The 26,474-nt window shown below is 42.5% G+C and overlaps 2 protein-coding genes across 6 annotated transcripts; both read left to right on the top strand.

The window, feature by feature from the left end:
• Positions 1-6,347: 6,347 nt before the first annotated feature.
• LOC136405487 (GTPase IMAP family member 5-like) lies at positions 6,348-26,221 on the top strand. Of its 5 annotated transcripts, none has more exons than XM_066384941.1 (3): positions 6,348-6,456; positions 23,557-23,605; positions 25,176-26,221. In XM_066384941.1, the coding sequence occupies exons 1-3, from the start codon at positions 6,421-6,423 to the stop codon at positions 26,051-26,053; spliced, it is 963 nt and encodes a 320-aa protein (XP_066241038.1). In that variant the 5' UTR covers positions 6,348-6,420; the 3' UTR covers positions 26,054-26,221. The 5 variants fall into 5 exon arrangements, with proteins under 5 accessions (XP_066241038.1, XP_066241040.1, XP_066241042.1 ...); XM_066384943.1 differs by having other exon boundaries at positions 6,387-6,456; positions 23,560-23,605; XM_066384945.1 differs by lacking the exon at positions 6,348-6,456 and adding an exon at positions 11,254-11,383 and having other exon boundaries at positions 23,560-23,605.
• On the top strand, positions 7,756-11,518 carry LOC136405620 (GTPase IMAP family member 2-like). The gene is given in 3 exon segments (XM_066385116.1): positions 7,756-7,822; positions 8,021-8,719; positions 11,322-11,518. Coding segments are annotated over 3 exon segments (963 nt in total).
• Positions 26,222-26,474: the final 253 nt, after the last annotated feature.

Raw genomic sequence — 26,474 nt, 5'->3', positions numbered from 1 at the left:
CCCTGTACCCTGGGAAGTCGTCTCACCTCCAGACACATATTGCTCAGGGCACTGGGAGGGCGCAGCTATGGGACTGTCCGGGGGAGTCAGCTCATACTCTTCTTCTACCTGGAGAAAATAACAGGTCTGGCTGATTGTTCAACTGAGCTTTAAGAGGCTCCTGAATTTGGCCCTGGACAGTAGCTCAGCTGATAGAGTATCAGCCAGGCATATAGACATCTTGGGTTCGATCCCCAGTCAGGGCACACAGGAGAAGCAACCATCTGCTTCTCTCCCTGTCCTTCTCCCCCTCCCTTTTGTCTTCATGGGTCCCAGTTCCAGCACGTCTCGTCCCTAAAAGGGGGTTGCCGGGCGGATCCTGGTCAAGGTGCATGTGGGAGTCTGTCTCTCTATCTCCTCTCCTCTCAGTGAAAAGAAAAAGGCTCCTGAATTTGCCTTTCTTTTGCCAAAAAGAAGTTTTTTGCATTGTTTTCAGGGCAGATTTTGGGGGGGCTGGTGAGTGGGCTCAGTGAGGAGAGGGAAGGAGGGTGTGAGATCCGCTCTACGTCCTGTATGGACCCCACTCACACATTCTCTCTCTATTACTCTCTGACTCTGTATGTTTCTCTCTCTGTTTTCATGTCTCTCTCTCTACTTTGTAGTCTCCATCATTAGTTTAAACCAGTGATTTTCAATAGGTGTGCCAATGAGAATTTTTAAAACATGCATTGCTTATTTAGTCAGGGGCACTGACTTCTTTTCCCTGAGATTATCAGATAAAAAAAAATGATGCCTGACCAGGTGGTGGCGCAGTGGATAGAGCGTTAGACTGGGATGCAGAGGACCCAGGTTCGAGACTCCAAGGTCACCAGTTTGAGCGCAGGTTTATCTGGTTTGAGCAAAAAAGCTCACCAGCTTGGACCCAAGGTTGCTGGCTCGAGCAAGGGATTACTCGGTCTGCTGAGGGCCTGTGGTCAGGGCACATATGAAAAAGCAATGAACAACTAAGGTGTTGCAATGAAGAATTGATGATTCTCATCTCTCTCCTTTCCTGTCTGTCTGTCCCTATCTATCCTCTCTGACTCTCTCTCTGTCTCTGTCAAAAAAAAAAGAAATATATATTTTAAAAAAATGACAACAGCCAACACAACAATAGTTGTCCGGTGTGAATGATTCAAAATTATACCAATTATTTTTTTGTCAGATCAGCACAGATAATAATATATACTTTGATGTGCTGCAGCATTTGATTCATTAGTTTACGTGTGGTGTGCGATGAATAAGGATGAAAGTTCATGCGATTTCATGGAGAAGGTGCAGTTGGCCTGCAGCCTGAGGAACGGATGGCATCTGGGTGGACCGCGGGTCCGGGGCTGCCCTGTGAGGAGGAGGAAGGGGCAGAGACGCAGAGCAGGCCTGCTGTCCTGTCCGGGGCGGCGGGGAGATGTGTGGGCTGGGGTGCGGAGGGCGTGAGCGGCAGGCTGCGGCGCGGGGCTGGCGGCAGGGGGCTGGGCGTCCCGGAGCCCGGGCTGATCCCTGAGGAAGGCCTGGCAGTGAGGATGGTGGAGGCCCGGGGTAGGTGTGTGTGTGGGGGCGCTGTGGTGAGGGGGCCAATAGCCTCGGCACAGGAACTTCACGGTTTGGGGACAGTCCTGCCCGGAACCAGGAGACCTTAGTCCCATCTCCATGACCATCAATTAGCATGGTCACCCTGCCTGGGTCTCAGTGTCTCCATAAGTGTGAATGTTGGTGCTGAGCTAGATGTCCCTGTGATCCCTATAAGGTTTTAACACATTTTATGACATTTTCTAGAGCAACTCCTAATCTTGGCAAAAAGAGCCATGTTATCCCAACAGGAGCTCTGTCATCCTTCTGGTGACAGAGAAATGTACCCTGCTGAGACCTGCACTGCCTCGTAGTTCCCTGTCCCATCCTGCTGTGTCCGCTCGAGCTCCTCGGTGGGGTTGGACAGAAAATACACGGCCCAAGAACTGTTTTCCAGGACATGCAGGACATTTGGAGAGTCACAGCCAGGGACCGTCTCCAGGTGAAGGCTCTGGGCTGTGGGGACACCTGCCTGACTCACGAGGTCTCCATAGGTCCTGCCCTGACCAGTGCCCCTCACCTTGCCACACTCCGAATTGCTGTGTTCAACATGGAACATGGAGCACATACCTCACCCTGTTATGTTTCTCAGGAAGAAGTGAAATGCACCAAAGCTTTGTCCCCAAGATTCAGCAGTGACTTTGAGGCAGGGCACAAAAGGTACAAAGTTCTCTCCACTTTTTAGCCACAGCTCTTCCTAATACTACAAATGCACACAAATATGCAACACACATGCATACTACAGACATAACACACACAAATACAAAACACATACCGCTCACACAATGCACTCACAAACACAACACACACAAGAAAAATATAATATATACAACTCACACACATATACTCACAAATATACACAACACATACTCAAAAGCATTTAAACACACAAACATAACACATACAAAAACAGAGTACACATAACTCACACATATATACTCACAAACAACACATGCACAACATACATACACAAACATAACACGCCAATATGCACACAACATATGCATACTCACAAACCCATAAACAACACACACAAAAACAACACTCAAATACCATATACACATACACACACAAGCATAAATACATACGTTTATGCCCACAAACATGCAAACACACCAACATAACACATATAAAAATGCACCACACACAAACACAACACATACACAAACATACACACAGACACAGGCACACTCACCCATACCCTGGGACTTACTGCCCGGCTGGCTGTTAAACAGGAGAAATGACCATGTCCCCTGACTCCCAGAACCGTGGGCTTTTGTGAGTTCTCAGTTTCTGCTTTCAGGGCTGACACATAGTAGGCTTCTGGGGGTCTTGACGGGAGGAAGTAGGATAAGGTATCTCAGACTTTTAGATACAAAGAAGCCATTGCTTATATTCTTCAGCAAACCATGGTGGAGAGCCCCGCTCCTGCAGAGCTGGAGACAGAGGGCTGCCTGCTGTGCGGAGAGATGGCAGTGGGTGCAAACACCTGGGCCAGGCTGTTTGCAGAAACCCTGCTGTTTGCACCTGACCTGTGGTGGTGCAGTGGATAAAGCGTCGACCTGGAAATGCTGAGGTCGCCGGTTTGAAACCCTGGGCTTGCCTGGTCAAGGCACATATGGGAGTTGATGCTTCCTGCTCCTCCCCCTTCTCTCTCTCTGTCTCTCTCTTCTCTCCCTCTCTCTCTCCTTTCTAAAATGAATTAAAAAAAGAAAAGAAAAGAAACCCTGCTGTTTGCATGTGGCCTGTAGCCTCAGTAACAGAAGCAGGAAAAACAAGAGCACAAGACTGTTGTTATTTTGACATCAAGCTAGCATAACTAGAACTCAGAGGCTGAAGGAAAGGGTGCAGACCCTTGAGAAAATTTTTCGCGAGGGCAATGGTTGTTAACTGCTTCCCCACTTTGGAGAATGGCCCGTCCTGTAGCTGTCCTACACCTTCACTGTTGTGACAGAAACTCAGTCTCTTTTCTTCCCCCAACTCCTCCATCCTTTAAATATTTTCTCTCAGGACAAGGCCTTGGACTTGAACTGAAACATCAGCTCTTCTTGAGTCGTGAGCCAAATGTTTTCAGAAGGGAATGACACTATTGGGTCTCCTGGGTCTCTGGTTTGCTGACTACTGATTTTTGGACTGTTAACTCCATAATCACATGAGTTTATTCCTTATAATAAATCATGTGTGCAATCCTTCATAATAAATAAATATTCTTTGTAATAATCAATCTCTTTATATAAGTGTACACACACACACACATACACATTCAATGTCTGACAACTCCAAAATCTGTGTCCTGAGTGGTTCTAATATTTGTTTTGTGCCTTCAGGCTGTGTTTTTTCTTTTACCTGTTAACATGACTTGTGATGTCAAAAGCTGGATATGATGTGTCAGATACTAGGAACTGAAGCAAATAGGCCTACAGTGTTTTGTCTCACCTGATGTCTGTGAGTTTCCTGTAGGACCCACATTTTTGAGCTTTGAAAACTTTATTGATTTCTTTAATTTTTTTTTAAATTTGCAGTTGACATTCAATAGTATATTAGTTTCAGGTGTATGGCATAATAGTTAGACATTTCTTTATCTTAGGAAGTGATTCCCTGATGAGTCTGGTACCCACCTGGCACCTTAGACAGTTAAGACAATATCAGTGACTATATTCCTGATGCTGAACTTTCCATCGCCATGACTGTTTTGTAACTACCAGTCTGTCCTTCTCAATCCCTTCACCTTTTCACCCAGTCCTCACTCCCCCAGCTCTGTCAACTGTCAGTCTGTTCTCTGATTCTGAGTCTGTTTCTATTTTGTTTGTTTTGTTCTTTAGATTCCACATATAAGCAAAATCATATAGTATCTGTTTTCTTCTGTTTGACTTATTTCAGTTAGCGTAGTATCCTCTAGGTTCATCCATGTTGTTGCAAATGGTAAGATTTCATTGTTTTTTATGACTGCAAAGAATTTGATTGTGTAATCAATACAGAAAATTTTATTTGTCAATTTTTCCTCAATAAAGCTAGAAGGTAAAATAGTTGAAAAATATTTAAAAATGAAAACTAAAAACAATATAGCCAAAGTAATTGGATTAATTATATAAATGATATATTAATATCATAAATTATATATAAAAATTGGGTTATAGTCACACAATGGAACAGTATATAGCAGTGAGAATGCACACTCTTACTACATATTATATATAATATGGACAAATCTCAAATGTAATGATAAGCCAAAAAAAAAGCCAAATATAAAAGAATACAAAGCACATGATTACATTTATATAAAGAACAATTACAGCTAAAATTAATCTATTCTATTAAAAGTCCAGCCCAAGAGGTCACTGCTGGAGGGTGCAATGTTCTGTTTCTTTACCTGAGTGCTGATTCCTCAGTTGTGTTCAGTTTATGACAATTCAGTGAGCTGCAAATTTACATAAGCCCTTTCTTCTGTGTACATTATAATAAAACAAAAACTTAAAATTGAAAAGAGGAGATGGAACACACAAGCAGATAGATAAGAAAAAGTATGTAATATATGTGAAAAGGAAAACTAACATAAAAATGTCAGTAAGTTCTTAGTGCACTGAAGAATTTACTCAATGTAGATTATTTTTAAAGCCCCTGTAATTTTTTCTTTTATACTAAAGAGGAAACTTGGTTCTAAAATGCAGATATAAATACACCTGTAAGTACAGCCAATTTCCAGAAGGATTAACATAATCTCATACGATACAATGAGCATTGGGTTTGACGTAGATTGCATTTTATTTGTTTTACATATCAAAATTAGGAAATAGGTCCTTGTTAGTACTTTGACACAGAATGCTGTATTTTTAGGGACTGATTACTGATATTAAGTAGGAGTTGACTATGTTGTGTTGCACTTCAAGCACGCAGAAGGGACTGCCCAGTGAAGGACTGGAAGAATTCAAGGCAAAGTGATACAGTGTGTGACAGAGTGGTGTTCACACACATCCCGGTCTCCCTGGTAGTGATGTCAGGACCTGCAATTACTCCTCACCGAAGGATAGGGACAGAGACTGAAACCTGTCACTGCTGGTCTGCAAATTTAAAGGTAATCTAAGTTCCCTAGTCTTTCTCCCCTGCAGCAGTGACGGTCAGATAAACAAGGAACAAGAACATTTGATGGATTTCCACGTTGACTCTTTGATTTGATCTTCCTGAGTGCAGACACTGCTGGCTATTACCATAGACACTACCTAGATCATCATCTCCGAGAGGTGTGTTCCCTGGAATGACAGGGCTGGACAGGAAAGGGAGACAGAGGTCCCAGGGAAGCCATGAGTGAGCCATTTCACATTGCTGTGAGGGTTAGTGACTGTCACTCTGACTGGGACAACACATCTGCTCTCATGCTCCCCTTTCCATCTCACTTTGTGCTGTCCCCCTATCAGAGGTGTCCTCTGACCCATGCCTTCCCTCTTCCCCCACGTGACTGCTACCAGAGTGATGAGGTTGACTTCCTTCTCAGGGCGCCTTGGCATTTAGGCACACTCGTGCTGGTGAGGACACAGCCCCAGTGGGAAGGAACTGAATGGACCAGCTTCCCCGGGGTCCTGCCTGGCTTCCCTGTCCAGTTGAAGTCATTTTCTCTATTGATAAGAAAAGACAGTCAGTCCACAGGACAGCAAATCACTCTTGATTACACCTCCCACATGAACTGTTTGTTTTGCTTATGTGGCATAGTGGGAGTGTCAGACTGACACATGGCAGGGCTCTTCTGCAGCGGGGAGCTCAGAGGAGGTGACGGGAAGAAGACCAACCTGGGTTTCTGTTTTCTTTTTTTCTTGGCTCTGAGCTGGGAGGTCTCCGGTTTGAATGGGGAACCGTCTGTTTCTTCTATCAGTAAATCAGGTAAGCCTACCTTCGGGGAAAGTTGTGCAGTCTAATTCCCAGGTTATGCTCAAATAAAATTCTTTTAAAGAACACAGTCACTCTATTTTAAGTGAAACATTTAGAGTGAGTGACTGCCTTCGGCATATGTGAAGCCAGTATACAGGAATTGTGAAGTTAATATAATTTAGATTACACATTACTGGCAGAGGTTCCTTAGCCAATGACTAGCCCTCACTGGAAAGAGTTTGGGCGCTATCATGTGGCCAGGGTTTTCTGTGCCTTTTCTCTTTGGAGGTGCTGCTGGATCCAAACAAGACACTCGCTGGGTGACTTTGGGGAAGTGACTTGTTTGTTCACCTTGTCAGCTATGTGTAAACAATATGAGGCATGCCTGTGAATGTACTAGAAAAATATAAGGGTCTTGAATGATTCAGAACTAAAAATCAATAGGTTGTTGGTGCTGTTTTCTAGGTCTCTGGTCTCTCTGTCCCTCAGGAGCAGCAATTAACCAAAATAACAGCAGTCATTCGGGTAAGGAAGTGACTTTATGTGTTTGCGCTTAATTTGCCTTATTCTGTACCTATTTTATAAAAAGATCACTGAAGGAATTTTAATTGTGTACTGACATTAACTCGGAGCAGGAGTTATTGGAGGGCCTGAGAAGCTGAAGGAGTCTTAAAAATAACAAGACATTGGCTTGTGTGTTGTTCCGCATGCAGAATCACAGGAATCTTGGAGGCACGCCACAAGAAACAGATGTCTTGTTTATGATTGGGAATACCTAAAGCATTTGTCCTGTCCTTCACCTAGTGTTCCGGGAGAAATGGAGAAGTGCATGATTTAAAAATTATAGTGGGCGTTTAGAAAAGAAAAATAACAGTTAGACTGGTGTGCCCCCACTGTATGTTAATAAATACACAGAGTGAACGATGTTCTAGGCTGATTCCGCCTTACAAGTTTCAGTCCTCTGCTTTCTTTCATCTGTCCCTGACCTTTTCTTTGCGTCTGTGTTAATAAGAAACAACAGATCACGCTATCCTCTCTAAGTAGAATGCAAGCTATTAGCTGTTTATTCATAAGAAAGAATCGTTTTACACTACCCTTTCCAATATATCCTTGGTCCAGCCATTGTATTGATTGTCACAACCTCTCCCCTGCCCAGCCGAGCTCCAGGGTAGTGCTCTCTGGCCTTGGAACAGAGTCGAGGTGCTTAACCCACCTGGAGGTGCAACCCGCAGTCTTGGTTCTGCACCTCTGGTCCCCGGAAACCTGGTCTTTCAGAGGGTCAGGTGTCGTGATTCAGGCAGGCCTTGCACGATGACACCTGTTTCTAAGTCCCTCTCCTGCCGCCCAACCCCAGTATGTTTTCCTAGGGTCCCACACAGTAATACGCTGCAGTCCTAGAGAAATCCAAATGTTTAAAAACCGTGATTAGTTTCTTTTATTTGATAATGAAGTTAGCTTCTATTTCCCAAATGCAAAATATTGCGAGGGTATCTTTTCCATAAGTGAGGATAACTCCTGGTCGTTAAAAATATTCCATTGGCATGATCAGTAGAGTAATCACACTTGCTCTTAACAGGACCATGTATGAAGAACCAGCCTGGCCAGGGGTGGGGGTGGTCAGAGCTGAGGATCATCCTGGTGGGCAGAACAGGAACCGGGAAAAGTGCCACTGGGAACAGTATCCCGGAGAAGCGAGTGTTTGCGTCCCAGCTGTCCGCCTGGCCCTTCGCTAGGACCTGCAGCACCAGTCAGGGTAGCTGGGGCGACAGAGAGGTGGTCCTGATTAACACGCCAGACATGTTTTGTGGGAAGGGTCACTCTGATGCCCTGCACACAGAGGTGCACAGGTGCTGCCTGCTCTCGGCCCCGGGACCCCACGTGCTACTCCTGGTGACGCAGCTGGGCGGATTCACCAGCCATGACCAGCAGGCCACGCAGTGGGTGAGGGAGATCTTTGGAGAGGATGCCCTGAGACATACAGTTGTCCTCTTCACCCACAAGGAAGACCTCACTGGAGGCTCCCTGATGGAGTACATCCACGACTCAGACAATAAAGCCCTACGCACGCTGGTGGCAGCGTGTGGGGGATGAGCATGTGCCTTCAACAACCAGGCGAACGGGAGTGAGTGCGCTGACCAAGTGGAGGAGCTAATGGGTGTGATTGAGGGTCTGATGATGGAGAAGAGGGGTGCCCACTACACCAATGGACTGTACCGCCTAGTGACAGGTCCAGCATGTGGGCCCGAGCAGTCCGAGGATGGGCTAGCCCATAAAAGTTCTTCAAGGCCACATCATTAGAAAATAAGATGACATCCTTAGGTTGTGTAAGCAATAAATAAATGAATACGTAGATAGATAAATAATGATTGTCTTATTTCTATTTCTGAATGTGACAGACACTTTAAAGAAAGTCATGATCCTTATACCACCCACACAGAAGACGAGCCTGCCCGCCTGCACGGCAGGTCCACATGGGACTAAGGGCCCAAGGAAGCTCAGGATGGGCTACCAGGTTAGAGTGGGCTGAACCCATGCAGGGGTCCACGCAGGGAGAGGTTCCCTTAACTACCTGAGGGGCCCGGTAGGGGCTGGTGTTGGGGGGACAGATGATTCTTATGTTTTATGATGAAAACAACCTTGTGAGGTATTAGGGATCATTATAATTAAATTTCTTTTATTTGAAGTGCAAAATAATCTACTGAGTATTATGTGATTTCTAAAGAACAAGAGGTGACAGAAGCAGAATGGAAACTTACTTTTCCCTACCGGCCCCTAAGGCATTTTCACCAATCCAAGCTTCCCATCTACTTACAGTTTATCTGTTTTATATTACCTGTATGTCCTCAAATATCATAACTTAAGTTTTTGAGAATGCAATTACATCACTCTGCTAAGACAAAATAAATTTATTTTGGTCAGTTCCAAAAGAAAATGTTGTCTTAAAATATTTTATATTTTTAAAATTAAGACGCTTTCTGAGGGAGCTGATGAGAGCACAGTGCCATGAGCTTGGTCATGTTGAATTAGCTGACTCCCCAGAGTGTTTGTGAATTGTACCTTCCTCAGTGTTCCTGCCCGGGCCTCACTTTGAATAACATTCTGTGTTAGGTCTAAAAAGATACATGGGCTTCATAGATCAAATTCTAGGGCAAAGAAACATCTCTGCAAAATAAGATAAAATATATCTCCAAGTAATCAAAAGCTACAAGACTAAGTTTACCAGTACTTTTGCTCTGAGGACTTCATGTCTGTTTAGTACACTTGATGTATAGAGATCACCATAATACTTGTCTAAGTTGTTGAGTTTTTCAAAGTTTTGTGGCAACATTTTGGTATTTAACCTACTTGTAGAAAGTTTTCAGACAGCTGCTGTCACAGGATAACGATTACACAAAGAATGGCATGAAATTCCCAGTTATTTATCAGCTGGCTGGAGAAGAGTCAAGTTTGGTTGCTGAGTGATTATTATTGAGAAAATATTAATAGTGATGATCACAGAGGTTTACCTAAAATGCAGAGAGAGGGACTAAATGTCATATGACATCCCAAACCAGACTCTCAAAATGTGTTATCAATGATTTGAATTATATCACAGAGGGTTAACAGTTTTTCCTCATGGTCAATAGCATTATTTTAGTGACTTTTTTCCCCAGAAACTTTGATTCTGACCTTCTCAACCTTTGTCCCATTATACAATACAGTGCCTGGCATGAGAATGGGGTCAATAAATGCTTAGAAAATGTACTATGACACTGACTTCCCATACCTCGTCTATGTACTAGGGTCCTAGTCATCAGACTTCTGACTACTTTCGGAATGTTCTAACACCTGCATCTTATAACACAGCCGCAACCCATCATTGCATTTAGTAAAGTGTTCTTTTAGGCTGTGGCTTAAAGGACCTTTTCCCCACTGAGTTCAAGGTTAGTCCCTATGACCTCACTTATATAAACTGGGTGGTTTATGTTATAAATCAATTTCATGTTTAACAATCAGTACAAAACAGCACCACCACCTTCCATGATTTGCAAATATACCAAATAAAACTAATAGACTTGCCAAACAGAATGTGGGAGTCTAAGCCTATAGCCTATATTGAGTTCTTTGTCTCGCTTTGCAACCTAATTGTTTTATGTTCACTGCTCCACCCTTAAGTGTGCAATCGGTTGACAAATAAAGGTGCTATAGCCTGGATCCCCAACTGCCACCAGAATAAACCAGCACATAACGCTCCCTTCCCCCTCAGTCCCAAAGGGCTAGTCTGACCTATATCAGAGAAGGGGCAGCCAGCCTTCGCAGTTGGAGAGCCCATCAAAGTCAATTCCTAGGTTTGGTCTTCCCTGTCCTCTGTGGACCAGCAGAGCCTGTCTGTCTCTAGTATGCAGGAACATTCTAGAGACAGAAGCTTAAGTGCTACGGGGAATGGGGCTGAGCAGGTTGGTGCTCCTGCAACCGGTGCTGAGCAGGCAGCTGGTGCCCGGAAGGAACTTTCTTGTGTGGCAGGGTTTCTGAACCTGGGGGTAGCAAGGTGGGTGGAGGAGGGGATCCGTCAATGCCTTCATTGCCTCTTCTTCCAAATATTGCTTCTTTTGACATGGCATAAAAAGGAAATAGGGACAGGGGGACCTGGCAGCCCGCAGGCGCTGGCAGAAAGCGCCCCATTAAGGGGACAGACAGCATGCCACGCCTTCACCGGTGACCAGGTCGCGTCTACAGCAGTTTCGCACCAACCTGGGGACGTCCCCTATTTGCTGGTGGCAGGGGGTGGGGCACGGGACGCCCTGGGCACTCCCTTCCTTCTTCCTCCCCAGCAGCCTTGTCCCGGAGCATTCGGCTTCCAGGTGGCTCCCCTTTAACTGCATCTGCCTGGCTTCCAGGGAGCGCCCGTCCGGCGCGCACACCTTCCGGGGGCGCCAGGTACCGCACCCTCAGCTCCACGGTCAGTAAGCGGACACCCGCGGCCTGGTCACAGCCTGACTATGGTGTGATCTCACATAGGTTACCTCATTTTGGGCTCACTCATCGGTGGAACGGGACGATGATGGTGTCGAAAAGGGCAACAGAGGGTTCCTAGTGGGGGAAACGGGTGTGGGAACCACTCGCCCTGCGCGCACAGCCAGGCGCATTCCACAGCGCTCTGAGTTTTCCAGTAAATTGCTGTCTGCTGGTCTTCATGAGACTCGCAAAATTTCATGAACCTGGACGAATATTCTCATCCTTCTTGACAGATGACCAAGGGGAACCTCTCCAGGTGCCCGGCTACAGGGGATCGTGCTTCTCAATTTACCCTCTTTTTTTTTTAGACAATTAATTTTAATGGGGTGACATTAATCAATCAGGGTACCTAGGTTCAGAGAAAGCATCTCCAGGTTATTTTGACATTTGATTATGTTGCATACCCATCACCCAAAGTTAAATTGTCTTCTGTCACCTTCTATCTGGTTTTCTTTGTGCCCCTCCCCTACCCCACCCCCTCCCTCTACTCCCTCCCCACCCCAGGTAACCACCACACTCTTGACCATATCCATGAGTCTTATTTTTGTGTCCCACCTATGTATGGAATCATACAGTTCTTAGTTTGTTCTGATTTACTTATTTCACTCAGTATAATGTTATCAAGATCCATCCATGTTGTTGTAAATGATCCGATGTCATCATTTCTTATGGCTGAGTAGTATTCCATAGTGTATATGTACATATCTTCTTTAGCCAATCATCTATTGAAGGGCTTTATGTTGTTTCCATGTCTTGGCCACTGTGAACAATGCTGCAATGAACATGGGGCTGCATGTGTCTTTATGTACCAGTGTTTTTTTTGTTTTTGTTTTTTTTTCCCTGAAGCTGGAAACGGGGAGAGACAGTCAGACAGACTCCCGCATGCGCCCGACTGGGATCCACCCGGCACGCCCACCAGGGAGCGATGCTCTTCCCACCAGGGGGCGATGCTCTGCCCCTCCGGGGCGTCGCTCTGTTGCGACCAGAGCCACTCTAGCGCCTGAGGCAGAGGCCAAGGAGCCATCCCCAGCGCCTGGGCCATCCTTGCTCCAATGGAGCCTCGGCTGCAGGAGGGGAAGAGAGAGACAGAAAGGAAGGAGAGGGGGAGGGGTGGAGAAGCAGATGGGCGCTTCTCCTGTGTGCCCTGGCCGGGAATCAAACCCGGGACCTCTGCACGCCAGGCCGATGCTCCACCACCGAGCCAACCGGCCAGGGCCTTGTACCAGTGTTTTTGAGTTTTGGGGGTATATACCCAGTAGAGGGATTGCTGGGTCACATGGTAGTTCTATTTTCAGTTTTTTGAGGAACCACCATACTTTCTTTCATATTGGTTGTACTACTTTACATTCCTACCAACAATGGATGAGGGTTCCTTTTTCTCCACAGCTTCTCCAGCATTTGCTATTACCTGTCTTGTTGATAATAGCTAATCCAACAGGTCTGAGGTGGTATCTCATTGTACTTTTGATTTGCATTTCTCTAATAGCTAATGAAGATGAGCATCTTTTCATATATCTGTTGGCCATTCGTATTTCTTCCTGGGAGAAGTGTCTGTCCATGTCCTCTTCCCATTTTTTATTGGATTGTTTGCTTGTTTGTTGAGTTTTATGAGTTCTTTGTATATTTTGGATATTAGGCCCTTATCTGTGCTGTTGTTTGAAAATATCATCTCCCATTTAGTTGGCTGTCTGTTTTGTTGTCAGTTTCTCTTGCTGTGTAAAAGCTTCTTAGTCTGATGTAGTCCCATTCATTTATCTTTGCTTTCCTTGCCTTTGGAGTCAAATTCATAAAGTGCTCTTTATAGCCAAGGTTCATGAATTTAGTACCTATGTTTTCTTCTATGTAATTTATTGTTTCAGGTCTCATATTTAAGTCTTTGATTCATTTTGAATTAATTTTAGTAAAAGGAGACAAACTGTAGTCAAGTTTTATTCTTTTGCATGTGGTTTTCCAGTTCTCTAAGCCCCATTTATTGAAGAGGCTCTCTTTTCTCTGTTGTGTGTTGTTGGCCACTTTATCAAAGATTATTTGACCATATATATGTGGTTTTATTTCTGGGTTCTCTATTCTATTACATTGGTCTCAGTGTCTACCAATACCATGCTGTTTTGATTATCATGGCTCTATAATATAATTTGAAGTCAGGTATTATAATGCCCCCAGATTCTTTCTTTTTCCTTAGGATTACTTTGGTTATTTGGTTTTTTTTATGGTTCCATATAAACCTGATGATTTTTTGTTCCATTTCTTTAAAAAATGACATTGGAATTTTGATTGGAATTGCATTAAATTTGTATATCGCTTTGGGTAATATGGTTATTTTGACTATATTTATTCTTCTTATCCAAGAACAAGGAATATTTTTTCATTTCATTGTATCTTTTTCTATTTCCCTTAACAATGCTTTGTAGTTTTCAGTATATAGGTCCTTTACATTCTTTGTTATGTTTATTCCTAGGCATTTTATTTTTTTTGTTGCAACCATGAAGGGGATTATTTTTTTTTAGTTTGTTCTCTGATGTTTCATTGTTGGCATATAAGAAGGCAATAGTCTTCTGTATATTAAGTTTGTATCCTGTGACCTTACTGTATTGGTTTATTGTTTCTAATAGACTTTTTTTGGAGTCTTTGGGGTTTTCGATGTATAGGATCATATCATCTGCAAAAAGTGAAAGCTTTACTTCTTCTTTCCAAATATGAATGCCTTTTATTTCTTTCTCTTGTCTGATTGCTCTGGCTAGAACTTTCAGCACTATGTGGAATAAGAGTGGAGAGAGTGGACAATCTTGTTTTGTTACTGATTTTAGAGGAAAAATCCTCAGTTTTATGCCATTTTATATGATGTTAGCTGATGGTTTATCATAAATCGCCTTTATTATGTTCAGATATTTTTCTTCCATACCCATTTTGTTGAGAGTTTTAAACAAAAAATGGTGTTGTATTTTATTGAATGCCTTTTCTGCAGGTATTGATAGGATCATATGGTTTTTATTTGTTTTCTTGATGTGTTTTACATTAACCGTTTTATGTATGTTGAACCATCCTTGAGATTCTGGGATGAATTCCACTTGATCATGGTAATTAATTTTTTAAATGTATTGTTGTATTCTATTTGCTAGCATTTTGTTTAGTATTTTAGCATCTATATTGGTCTGTAGTTTTCTTTTTTGTGTTGTCCTTGACAGGTTTTGGTATGAGGGTTATGTTGGCCTCATAAAATGTGTTTGGCATAATTGCTTCTTCTTCAATTTTTTGAAAGACTTTGAGTAGAATAGGAACCAAGTCTTTGAATGTTTGATAGAATTCACTAGTATAGCCATCTGGCCCTGGACTTTTTTTGGGGGGGAAGTTTTTGATAGTTGTTTCTATTTCCTCTCTGCTTATGGGTCTGTTTAGGCTTTCTGCTTCTTCATGACTCAGTTTAGAATGATTGTACAGTGGTACCTTGAGATACAAACAGACCAACATACAAATTTTTTAAGACGTGAGCTGCACCTTGTCCTTTTTTTTTTTTTTTCGACATCCGAGCGAAATTTCGAGATACAAGTTGTGATTTGGTAAGCTGCCGCTAGTTAGCGCGTTGGTGCAGGGGTTCAGTATCGGCAGTTTGATATACTAATTGATTGACTTACAAGCTTGGTTACAGAATGAATTAAATTTGTATCTCAAGGTACCACTGTATTGTTCTAGGAATTTATCCATTTCTTCTAGATTGTTAAATATAGTTTTTCATAGTATTCTACAATAATTCTTTGTATATTTATGATATCTGTGGTGATTTCTCCTCTTTTATTTTGGATTTTGTTTATATGAGTCCTTTCTCTTTTTTCCTTAGTGAGTCTTGCAATGGGTTTGTCAATTTTGTTGATCTTTTCAAAGAACTAGCTCCTTGTTTTATTGATTTTTTTTATAGTTTTTCTGTTGTCTATTTCATTTATTTCTGCTCTGATTTTTATTTTTTTTCTTCTGCTGGTTTTGGGTTGCCTTTGTTCTTGTTTTTCTAGTTCCTTAAGATGTGAAGTTAAGTTGCTTACTTGGGCTCTCTCTTGTTTGTTCATATAGGCCTGTAGTGATATGAACTTCCCTCTTATTACTGCTTTTGCTGCATCCCAGAGATTCTGATATGTTGTGTTGTCATTTTCATTTGTGTGTATGTATCTTTTGATCTCTGCTTTTGTTTCTTCTTTAGCCCACTCATTTTTTAGCAGTATGTTGTTTAATTTCCACATTTTTGTGGGTTTTTTTTTACTCATTTTTGTAGTTGAATTCTAATTTCAAAGCTTTAAGGTAAAAAAATATGCTTGGTATAATTTCAATTTTTCTGAATTTGTTGATGTTATTTTTGTGGCCCAACATATGGTCAGTTCTTGCGAATGTTCCATGTACACTGGAAAAAAATGTATACTCTGACGTTTTGGGATGAAATGTCCTGTAGATGTCTATTAAATCCAATTGTTCTAGTGTTTTGTTTAAGGCCAATATTTCTTTATTGATTTTCTGTTTGGATGAATGATCTAGAGCCATCAGTGCTGTATTGAAGTCTCCAAGTATGATTGTATTTTTGTTGGTTTTTATTTTTAGGTCAGTTAGTAGATGTCTTGTTTATTTTGGTGCTTCTTGGTTTGGTGCATATATATTAGGAAGTGTTTTATGTTCTTGATTCAATGTCCCCTTTATCATTATGAAATGACCATCTTTGTCTCTGATTACCTTTGCTGTCTTGTAGTCAGCATTGTTAGATATGAGTATGGCCACACCTGCTTTTCTTTGGATGTTATTTGCTTGGAGAATTGTTTTCCAACCTTTCACTTTGAATTTGTTTTTATCCTTGTAGCTTATATGTGTTTCTTGAAGGCAGCATTCAGTTGGGTTTTCTTTTTTAATCCATTCTGCTACTCTGTGTCTTTTTATTGGTGAGTTCAATCTATTTACATTTCGTGTGATTATTGACATTTGAAGGTTTCCTATTGCCATTTTATATATTGCTTTCTGATAGCGTTGTATCTTCTTTGTTTCTTCTCTTTTGTTTTTCTATTATTTGTTTTTATTTGGTTGTAATCCATACTTCTTTTCTCTGTTACTTCTTTTTTCAAGTCATGTGCTTTTGTGGTGGTTTTTTCATAGGTGGTTATTATTGAGTAATAGAAAGGATATATATCATATTCATTGTAGTACATTATCTCATGAGTGGTTCCGCACTTCATCCTCCTTTGCTACTGTTAATCTTTGTCCTCTCCCCTTTTTTGTTTTTGTTGTCACTGATTAATCTTGTTTTTATTGTGATCTTGATGGAGCTTTTACTTGTAGTTTTGTTTTGTTTTGTTCTTTGAATCTGGTTGGATAACCCCTTACTATTTCCTAAAGTGGGAGTTTTCTGGTGATAAATTTTCTTATCTTTCTATATCTGTGAATTTTTTAATTTCTCCTTCATATTTGAAGGATATAGTGTTCTTGGCTGGAAGTTCCTCTCTTTCAGAACTTTAAATATTGGGGTCCATCTTCTTCTGGCTTGTAGAGTTTCTGCTGAGAAATCTGATGATAACCTAATGGGCTTTCCTTTATATGTTGTATTCTTTTTTTCCCTGGCTGCCTTGAGGATTTTTTCTTTGTCATTGGTTTGTGATCATTTTATTACGATGTGTCTTGGAGTAGGACTGTTTGGGTTAAGGTAATGTGGTGTTCTGTTTGCTTCTTGGATTCGAGGCTCTAATTCTTTCCACAGGCTTGGGAAGTTCTCATTTATTATTTTTTTGAATATATTCTCCATTTTATTTTCTCTCTCTTCTTCTTCTGATATACCCATTATTCTTATGCTGCTTTTTCTGATGGAGTTTGACATTTCCTGTAGGACTTGCTCATTTTTTTAAAATTCATGAGTCTCTCTCTCCTCTTCTCTCTGTAGTGTCTCTAGTTGCTTGTCTTTTATGTCACTAATTCTGTGCTCTATATGATCTGTTCTATTAGCTAAGCTTATTACCTTGTTTTTCAGTTTATGAATTTAGTTTTTATTTCTGTTTGATTCATTTTTATAGTTTCAATTTCCTTGGTAAATTGTATTCTTTTTGTTCATTGAATTGTTTTTTGAGCTCTCTAAATTGCCTTTCCATGCTTTCTTGTATTTCTCTGAGTATTTTTAGGGCTTCAATTTTTAAATCTCTATCATTTAACTCCAAGGTTTCTGAGCAATTGAAACATTTTTCTGTAGATTTTTTCTCATCTCTCTGAGCTATATCTTTGTCTTTTTTAAAAAAATATTTCTTTTTACTTATTCATTTTTTAGAGAGAGGAAACAGAGGGAGAGAGGGAGAGAGAGAGAGAGAGAGAGAGAGAAGGGGCAGGGGAGGAGCAGAAAGCATCCACTCCCATATGTGCCTTGACCTGGCAAGCCTGGGGTTTGGAACTGGTGATCTCAGCATTCCAGGTCGATGCTTTTACCTCCTGAGCCACCACAGGTCAGGCTATCTTTGTCTTTTTATCCATGATATTTGATATCTTTTTTTAATGGCATTTGAGAGTGGTATTGTTAATAACACTAATAAGAGATGATATTTTTTAAAAAGAAAAAACTGAAAAAATATAGTGGAAAAATGAAAATTTTATTGTGCTAAGTGGAAGAAGAGATACATAGAATGGAGATCCAGACTTGGGGGAAAATGACAGAGATAAAAAATGAAGTAAAAAACACACAAAATGCCACAAAATATATTTGTATCCAGAATAAAGTAATTTGTTTGTAAATGAAGATTGAATGAGAGAAAAAGTGAAAGAGAAAAGAAGAAAATAGAAAAAAAAGTTAAGTTTTTTGAAATGTAACCCTTATAAAGAAAAAAACCGAAATGGAAACTGTAACACCTATGGGTAATGAAGTTCAAAATGAAAAGGAAAGAATAAGATGGAATGAGGAAAAATGACCAAAGTGGGAAAAAAAAGATGAAAAATACAAGAATAAATGGAAAACAGTTATAAAACATGTAATTTTTTCCTGGTTTTGAGAGGTTATCTTTTTCTTTTTCTTTTTGGCAGGTGGTGCTGTACCACAGGTTTTGCCCCTGTGGCACTCTTGAGTATAGATTTGCAATTGATGTGTCACTATGGTGATGACATAAACTAAGACTCAGTCCCGTTGGTAGGCGGGGCTTGTTAGGATTTGCAGGCTCAGACAATGGGAGAGTCACTTTTTCTGGTGCTTCTCCTCATGTCTCTTCTTCCTGAGCCAGCAGCCTGAGGACCCAGCTGTGAAGTTGCTCCAGGCACTGCTTGCAGAGCAAGAGGCTCTAAGACCGTGATGTCAAACCTTTTTATAAAAACCGCCCGCTTTTGCAGTGCTGGCCAACCTGGTCCCTCCCACCCACTAGTGGGCATTCCAGCTTTTATGGTGGACCAATCATAGTGCCATTTGGTTGCTCCGCTAACACCCACCATGAAAGCTGGAATGCCCACTAGTGGGTGGGAGGGAGCAGGTTGACCAGCAGTGCAAAAGTGGGTGGTTTCTATAAAAAGGTTTGCCATCACGGCTCTAAGAGCTGCCAAGAACACCCTCCAGCCCCGCTCAAAGCAGTTCTGGGTAAGGGTTTGCCAACCAGAGCTGCCAGCATAATTAAGCAGGGCAGGGAGCTGAATGCTTTTTTGGTGCCTTTCTAAGGACCTCTGGGCATGTCTAGTATGCCTCAGTGCTTTGTGGGTCTAATATCTACAGGCTTTTCTTCCTTGTGCCCTGTTTGGAAGCCCACAGCCCTGCCCACAGAACTTCCACTGTGCTCTCTGAGGTCTGCTCTGTGGGAACGCACTTTGTAAGCTGTATTGGCTGCCAGGAAGTTGCTCCAGCCACTGCTTGTAGAACAAGAGGCCCTAAGAGCTGCCAAGTCCCTCCTCCAGGTCTACTCAAAGCACAATTCTTGGTAAGGCTTTGCCAACCATAGCCGCCAGTGTAAGCAGGCAGGGCAGGGAGCTGATTTCTTTTCAGATGCCTTTCTATGAGCCACCAGAGGTTTTATAAAATAAGTCTCATCATGATAAAGTCAAGCTCATGTAATTTTAATATCAGAAAGTAAAGTATGTTTATTTCCTTCAGCCCCCTGCCTCAATAGATTCTCCTATTGTCTCGTCAATGGTGTTAAAACCTCTGTTTGTACACTGCATGCAGCTTTCTTGTGCTAACTGGCCCTAGTTTAGAGATTAGTAGAATTTTTACTTTCAGAGAAGGACCCTGCCTCCATTCCCATTTTCCCACTTCGGCTTTCGCAGAGATCATACGTATCACATTTCCCCAGGGCTGCGATACTCCCCAAGCCTTTTCCTAGGCTTCATTCATGTGTGAATGTTTTGTCTGTGACTCATCTTAGCATCTCCATCAATGTCCTTTCTGACTGGTCCGGGGATACTTGTTTATTTGTTAACATCTGCCTAAAATCCCATTCCTCTGTGGGACACATATCTCCCCCTGCAGCCTGACACATTCAGAAGACAGTATTACCATGATGAAGTTCACCATCAACATCATCACCACTGTCATCATCTTTACCACATCAAGAAATTAATTTCAACATATTTTCTGAGGTTGGGAAACCTCAGAAAATGTTATCTACATAGGACAGGTGTCAGAGGATTTGAACAGATTTGTAAACTTCAGCCAGAGTCCAAGATAACCATATGGGAAAAGGTGGTGAGGAAGACCTTTTCTCTGGCCTTAAGGGAAGGAAGGGAGGGAGGGTGGGAGGGGAAGAAAGGAAAAGTGAAAGGAGGGAAGGCAGGAAATTGTCTTAGTATATTCTGATAATGTGAAAATGGATGATTTTCCTGAAAAGGGCCAAAAAAATCCACTAAATGAATAGAAAAAGGTGCAAACATTATTTGTATATAACAGACTAGAAAGCCCGGCGGTCATACGAAATGACCGCTGTTCTAGATATTATAAATTGTAATTAAAATGATTTGTGCAAAGGTGTCTGCTAATGCAGTAGCAAATGGGTTAATGTCTTGAAATAATTCCCCCATTTCATTAAGTAAGGTCTCAGGAACTCTTTTATTCCATTCTAAACATGCCAAACTGGCTTCTGAGGGATCAAGTATATATAATTGAGCAAACTTTCTTTTCCCGTCAGAAGGATGCAAAGTTCCAGTTTGATGGTAAACTTGACCATGAAGTTGAAAGCAATAAAATCCTGGTCCAGGCAAGTCAATTGGTTTGTTTCCCATGGATGCAAAAGCAAACGAACTATTAATGGATTGAATGCTATCCATGTACTGTTTGCTATTTGGATGCTGATTAGTCAATAATTTATTCAAGAGTGGTGGATAATTCTCAATTAGTGGAACTACAATGTTTCCATACTTGCAACATTGAGAAAATCCTTTCTTGCCACGGTCAAATTGATTAGTTTCTAACTTGAAGTTTAAGGACTGACAGTGTTCACATTTAATATTCATGTCACCAGAGAAATGCTCAAAAATTAAAGTTTCTCCTTTTGAAACTGTTTTAATCCTTTTTGCGTTTCGGTCAGCATTATTCTGTCGTTTTTTTGCATTTCTCTCCTGCCTTTGTTCAAGGGACTCATTTTGTCGAGACAGGCTTTTTTGTCTTGCATCTGAGGCAAGCCTTGTTTCTCTATGCTCATCAGTCTCATTTTGCCGAGAAAGATGCATTTGCTCTGCGACTGAAGCAAGCCTTGTCTTTCTCTACTCAGTGGTTTCTTTTTGCCGAGAAAGCTGTTTTTGTGCAGCTTTAGCTCCTTTTCTCTCCTCTTCAGTGCTATATTTTCTAGGAGGCATTCTTAAAAGAAATTACATTAAGATGTAGTTTTTATGTAAAACAGATGATTGCCAATGCAAACAAATGTTCACCTTCCCCCTGACCCGCTCAATTTGCGTTCAGCCGTGGCAACTTCACCCCATTGGCTAGTACAGTTACGCATGCAACCAATAAGCTATCGGCGACAAACAGACACTTAAGCCACATATAATAAAGATAAAGCAACCTGAAACGCAAACAAAGTGTGAAAACAATGTTTTAATTCAGTGATAATCAGTAAAATGCAAGCATAAACCAGTTAAGGCATCCTTACTTAGGCCATAAGGGTGATAAAAAAATTAAAAGTTGAGATAAAAATTTGGGGAAAACTCACACATGGCTGGTGTTAGCAAGAATTAGCACAGTGCTTTCAGGGTTATATATGCTTGCCATATCTTGTCAGATGGGAGCCATCTGTCCCAAACAAATTGTTGCACATGTACACAGAGATATACAGTATATGCAGATTCTTTTGTAGCAAGCACATATTTTGGAACAGCTTAAATGTTTATTAATAAATAATTGGACAAAGTGTTATATAAGTAATGTCTTTTATGTAAAAGTTCAAAGTTCAGAAACAATACTTTAAAAGTTTAGAGTGCAGAGCCCTGGCCGGTTGGCTCAGTGGTAAAGAGTTGGCCCAGTGTGTGGATGTCCCGGGTTCCAACCCACAGGAGAAGCACCAGTTTGCTTCTCCCCTCTCATTTCTCTCTCTCTTTCTCTCCTTCTACTCCCCTCCTGCAGCAATGGCTCAAGTAGAGTGAGTTGGCTCTGGGCACTGAGAATGGCTCCATGGCCTCTGACTCAGGTGCTAAAAATGACTCCAGTTGCAATGGAGCAAGGGCCCCAGATGAGCAGAGCATCACCTCCTAGTGGGCTTGCTGTGTGGATCCCAGTCGGAGCGCATGTGGGAGTCTGTCTCTGTCTCCCCTCCTCTCATTAAAAAAAAAAAAAAATTAAAGTGACAAAATTGATGCATGAGTCTGAAGGAGTATAAATACACAAATGAGAATGATACTTAAAAGCATCAGAGTCATTGGCCGATTAGTTCAGTGGAATAGAGCGTTGTCCCAGAATACCAAGGTTGTGGGTTCAATCCCTGTAAATGGCACATAGGGGAAGCAGCCGGTGAATACAGAGCTAAGTGGAACAATAAATAAATGTTTCTCTTTCCCTCTCTCTGTCTCTCTAAAATCCATCAATTAAAAGAACACATCCAAAAATCCCCACCTTCAGAATATTGGTCATCTCGGAATGGCAGAGGGAGGGGCAACAAGGCTGAGGAGTCAAAACATATCAATGGAATTCTATGTGTAATGTTCTAACTTTCTGGTCAAACAGAATAGCTGCAGGGAAATGCGAAAATACTCATTGAAAATGGTAGGTTTTTGTTCCATAACTCTGTACTTTTACACTTAAACACTTTGTTTCATAACTGCGTAATATTTAAAACTGAATAAATAAATGCAGTCACATCTGAGTTATAGCTGTATGTCATATCCTTGCATTTTCTAACACCAAGATGAGTGACACAATATTAGGCCTCATTTGAATGAAACATTTTTGCCAACTGATGCCAATGGTTGTGCCGATATCTGTTTAAACCTACTGGGATACAGAAGGGTGATTATTGGGGGACAAGGACTTCAGAGGTAGCCTGGGAAAACATTGGCTTGAGCACTGAGCAGGAACTGATTATCTCTTGAATTTGTCCTGCATATTGGTTCTTGCTCAGTGGTCCTGGCACCCCCTTCTCTCCACCAAATGCTCAGGGGGCTGACAGCGAACCTGCTAGAACAGAGAAAGAATTGCCTTGTTGTAAATGACTGGCTTGTTTGAAGTCCTAGGAATTTCCAGGCCCGAGAAGAAAGTTCATTGTACCTTCCCATGGGATGGCGGGGTGTGGAACTGGACTTCTTCATGGTCTGACAAGGGAGGAAGTACTTTTTCTAGCAAGTTTGTCTACTTTGATGACAAAAAATAAAATAAAATAAAATAATGTTCTACTCCTCATTCCATAAAAAATGCTTTCTTCATTTCATGCCTTTTCCAGTTGGAGGGACATAAGCAACTGACTTAACATTTCCCGCTTTCTTATCTGTTAAGGTAAATGGGTAAAAATGCATTGTGTTAGCAGGGCATTGTGTTAACATCTCCTTTGCTTAAAGTTCTATATGGACATTTGCAAGTATAATGTGAATTAGGAACTTAGCAATGGAAATGGTTCCCTGATGGAGAATTAGTCTTATTCTGAACTGGAGGTGCCCCTCAGGCCTTCCTGCCTCCTGTGTGGACACTTGCTTTTTATTCTTTACTTGTTTTTATTCCAGAAGAGAATGGACGTGCATCTGAAGAGCAGATACGGAACTATGGCTGAAGGTAACACAGCCTCCAAGGTCTCAAGGGGCGCCAGTCCCTCACCTCCACAGTGACAGAAACCCAATTATTTTAAACTGAAGAAGGAAAAGACAACACTCATTTGTTCTTTCCCTTCCCCATCATCACACCTCCACTCGACCCCCACAATACCGTGCTCTTGTGCACAGGATGTGTGGGAAATGTGGAAATGAAACTCCTACGTCAGAAGTTGGAGGTTTTTGAACGGAATTGAGAATAAATTTTCTCTTGCTTTGTCCGCTCTGAGCTGTAATATAGCAAAGTTCCCCAGAGAGATGTTAGTAATCATGTTTGCCATAAAACACCCCACACACTGCAGGAAAGGAGAGAGCAACACAGAGTAGAAGGAATTGAACGATGAGTTTTAGGAGCCTACAGTGAATTTGGAACCACTTGGGCTCATAAGAACTCCAGAAGTCCTTGGGTTCTCACCCTCCTCCGTCTTTTGAAGGTCTTAGCTCTTGGCTCAGTGGCGTCCTCTCCAACATGACTTTTGTTAACTTCCTGTAGTTCAATCAGCCAAGTAGATGGTCTTTCCAACACACATGCTTCTAATGGCCTTCTGTTCCACTCTTCCTCAGCCACCCGTCCAGGGTCACCTCCCGGACTTGGCCCTTGACATTAACTGTGACCTTTCTGCTGTGTCCGTTTCAAGCACCCAGCTTCCCACCCAAAGAGCAGAGACCCAGGGACCCTCCACTGGTCCTCGGTGGGAGGGCTCATCTGAGACTTCTTTCCTCCCTTCTGCACCGATGTGCCTGGGAATGTGTGGCTGAAAAAGAGAGAGTAACCTTTTCCCACTTGTGACTTCTCAGCCTCTGCCTCCCAATGTCACATTTATTTAGCATGAAACTGGCCTAAGCACCATCCAGAAAAAACACAGGGACCTCCTTTCTTTCAGGAAAACTGTACTTCCCTGATCTTGGTGAAGGGCTTGGAGCACCTCCTCAGTGTGGCAGTTCTTCCTCTTGGCTGTGGGTGCAAAGTTGGCTTCTTTTCTTTTTTCTTTCTTTCTTTCTTTTTTTTTTTTTTTTTTTACAGTAACAGAGAGAGAGAGTCAGAGAGAGAGATAGACAGGGACAGACAGACAGGAACGGAGAGATGAGAAGCATCAATCATTTTTCGTTGCACATTGCGACACCTTAGTTGTTCATTGATTGCTTTCTCATATGTGCCTTGACCGCAGGCCTTCAGCAGACTGAGTAACCCCTTGCTGGAGCCAGTGACCTTGGGTCCAAGCTGGTGAGCCTTTTTGCTCAAACCAGATGAGCCTGCGCTCAAGCTGGAGACCTTGGGGTCTCAAACCTGGGTCCTCCACATCCCAGTCCGACTCTCTATCCACTGCACCACTGCCTGGTCAGGCCAAAGTTGGCTTTTTATGTGGACTTCCTATGACCCAAGCACCTCCTAAAGTTATCAGCAAACTCTTGTATGCCTTTAGATGTGACTGTTCCCCTGGGGAGGGGGAGGTCCATGGCTTTCATGAGATACCATGAGAGTCCGTGACCTAAACATCTTAAGAATCACTTACTTGCATTGTTTTTTTTTACAGACAGAGTAGAAGATAACCAGTCATCATCCTCCTCCCCCCCCTCACTGAGGCTCGTCCTAGTGGGCAGATCCGGTTGTGGGAAAAGTGCCACCGGGAACAGCATCCTTTGCCAATGTGTGTTTGAGTCCAGGCTGAGGGCGCAGGCTGTGACCAGGATATGTCAGGTGGCCATGGGCACGTGGAACGGGAGGAGCATCCTGGTGGTTGACACGCCCTCCATCTTTGAGGCAAAGGCCCCGAACCAAGACATGTACAAGGACATCGGGGACTGCTACCAACTCTTGGCCCCAGGACCCCACGTGCTGCTGCTGGTGACGCAGCTGGGCCGCTTCACGGCGCAGGACATGGTAGCCGTGAGGAGGGTGAAGGAAGTCTTTGGGGCAGGAGCCATGAGACACGTGGTGCTCCTCTTCACCCACAAGGAGGACTTAAATGGGGAGTCCTTGCATGAGTATGTAGCCACCACGGACAACCCCAGCCTGCGGAGCCTGGTCCAGGAGTGTGACAGGAGGTACTGTGGCTTCAACAACCAGGCCACCGGGGAAGAGCAGGGGAGGCAGCTGGCGGAGCTTATGGCTGTGGTCGAGAGCCTGGAGCGACAGCACCAGGGAGCCTTCTACACAAACGACCTCTTCTTCGAAGCACAGATGCTCCGGGAAGGCAGTGGAGAAAACCACACGCACTACCTGGCCAAGGTGCAAGGGTGCATTGAAAAGCAAAAGCGAGAGCTCAAGGAGCCGAGTCACGGGCCGTCCGGGGTGCTCCTCAGAGTCAAAGAGTGGATGCTCTCTCACGTTCAGATAACTGCTTTTCTTGTGATATGCGTTTTGATTCTTCTTGCCATTTTGATTTCCTTGGGTATTACTGGTGGATACTGAGCATTTTCAGCTGACTTCTCCCATCAGCTTTCTTTTTTCAGACTCATCATCTCTGTCTATGTTTGTAAGCGACTTAATTTGCTTTGTACTTAGTCTCAGTTTCAATTTCTTTTCCTTACATCAGACATGTCATTCATGCTCTCCAACTGCTTCCAGATAAATAAAACCTAAAGGAAAAAATATTTCTTTTTTTGTTTGTTTTATTAAAAATTATCCAAGTAAATAATAAATGAACTGGATACCACCTTGAAATCTTTAGGGGGAGTGGGTTTTGCAGGAAGGAGGGTGAGCAGACTGTGATGTTTATTCCCTATTGAGGGAGAAGACATGGTATATTAACATCTAGTAGAATCCCTCACTTTATTCAGAAACTTACTCTGGTGTCGTCGTAGGCTATAAGGGGTGATGCACATGGCCGTCC

Source organism: Saccopteryx leptura, chromosome 5 (genome assembly GCF_036850995.1).
Source record: "Saccopteryx leptura isolate mSacLep1 chromosome 5, mSacLep1_pri_phased_curated, whole genome shotgun sequence".
In the NCBI taxonomy this organism is placed as follows: Eukaryota; Metazoa; Chordata; class Mammalia; order Chiroptera; family Emballonuridae; genus Saccopteryx; species Saccopteryx leptura.
This window is presented reverse-complemented; position numbering and strand designations above follow the sequence as displayed.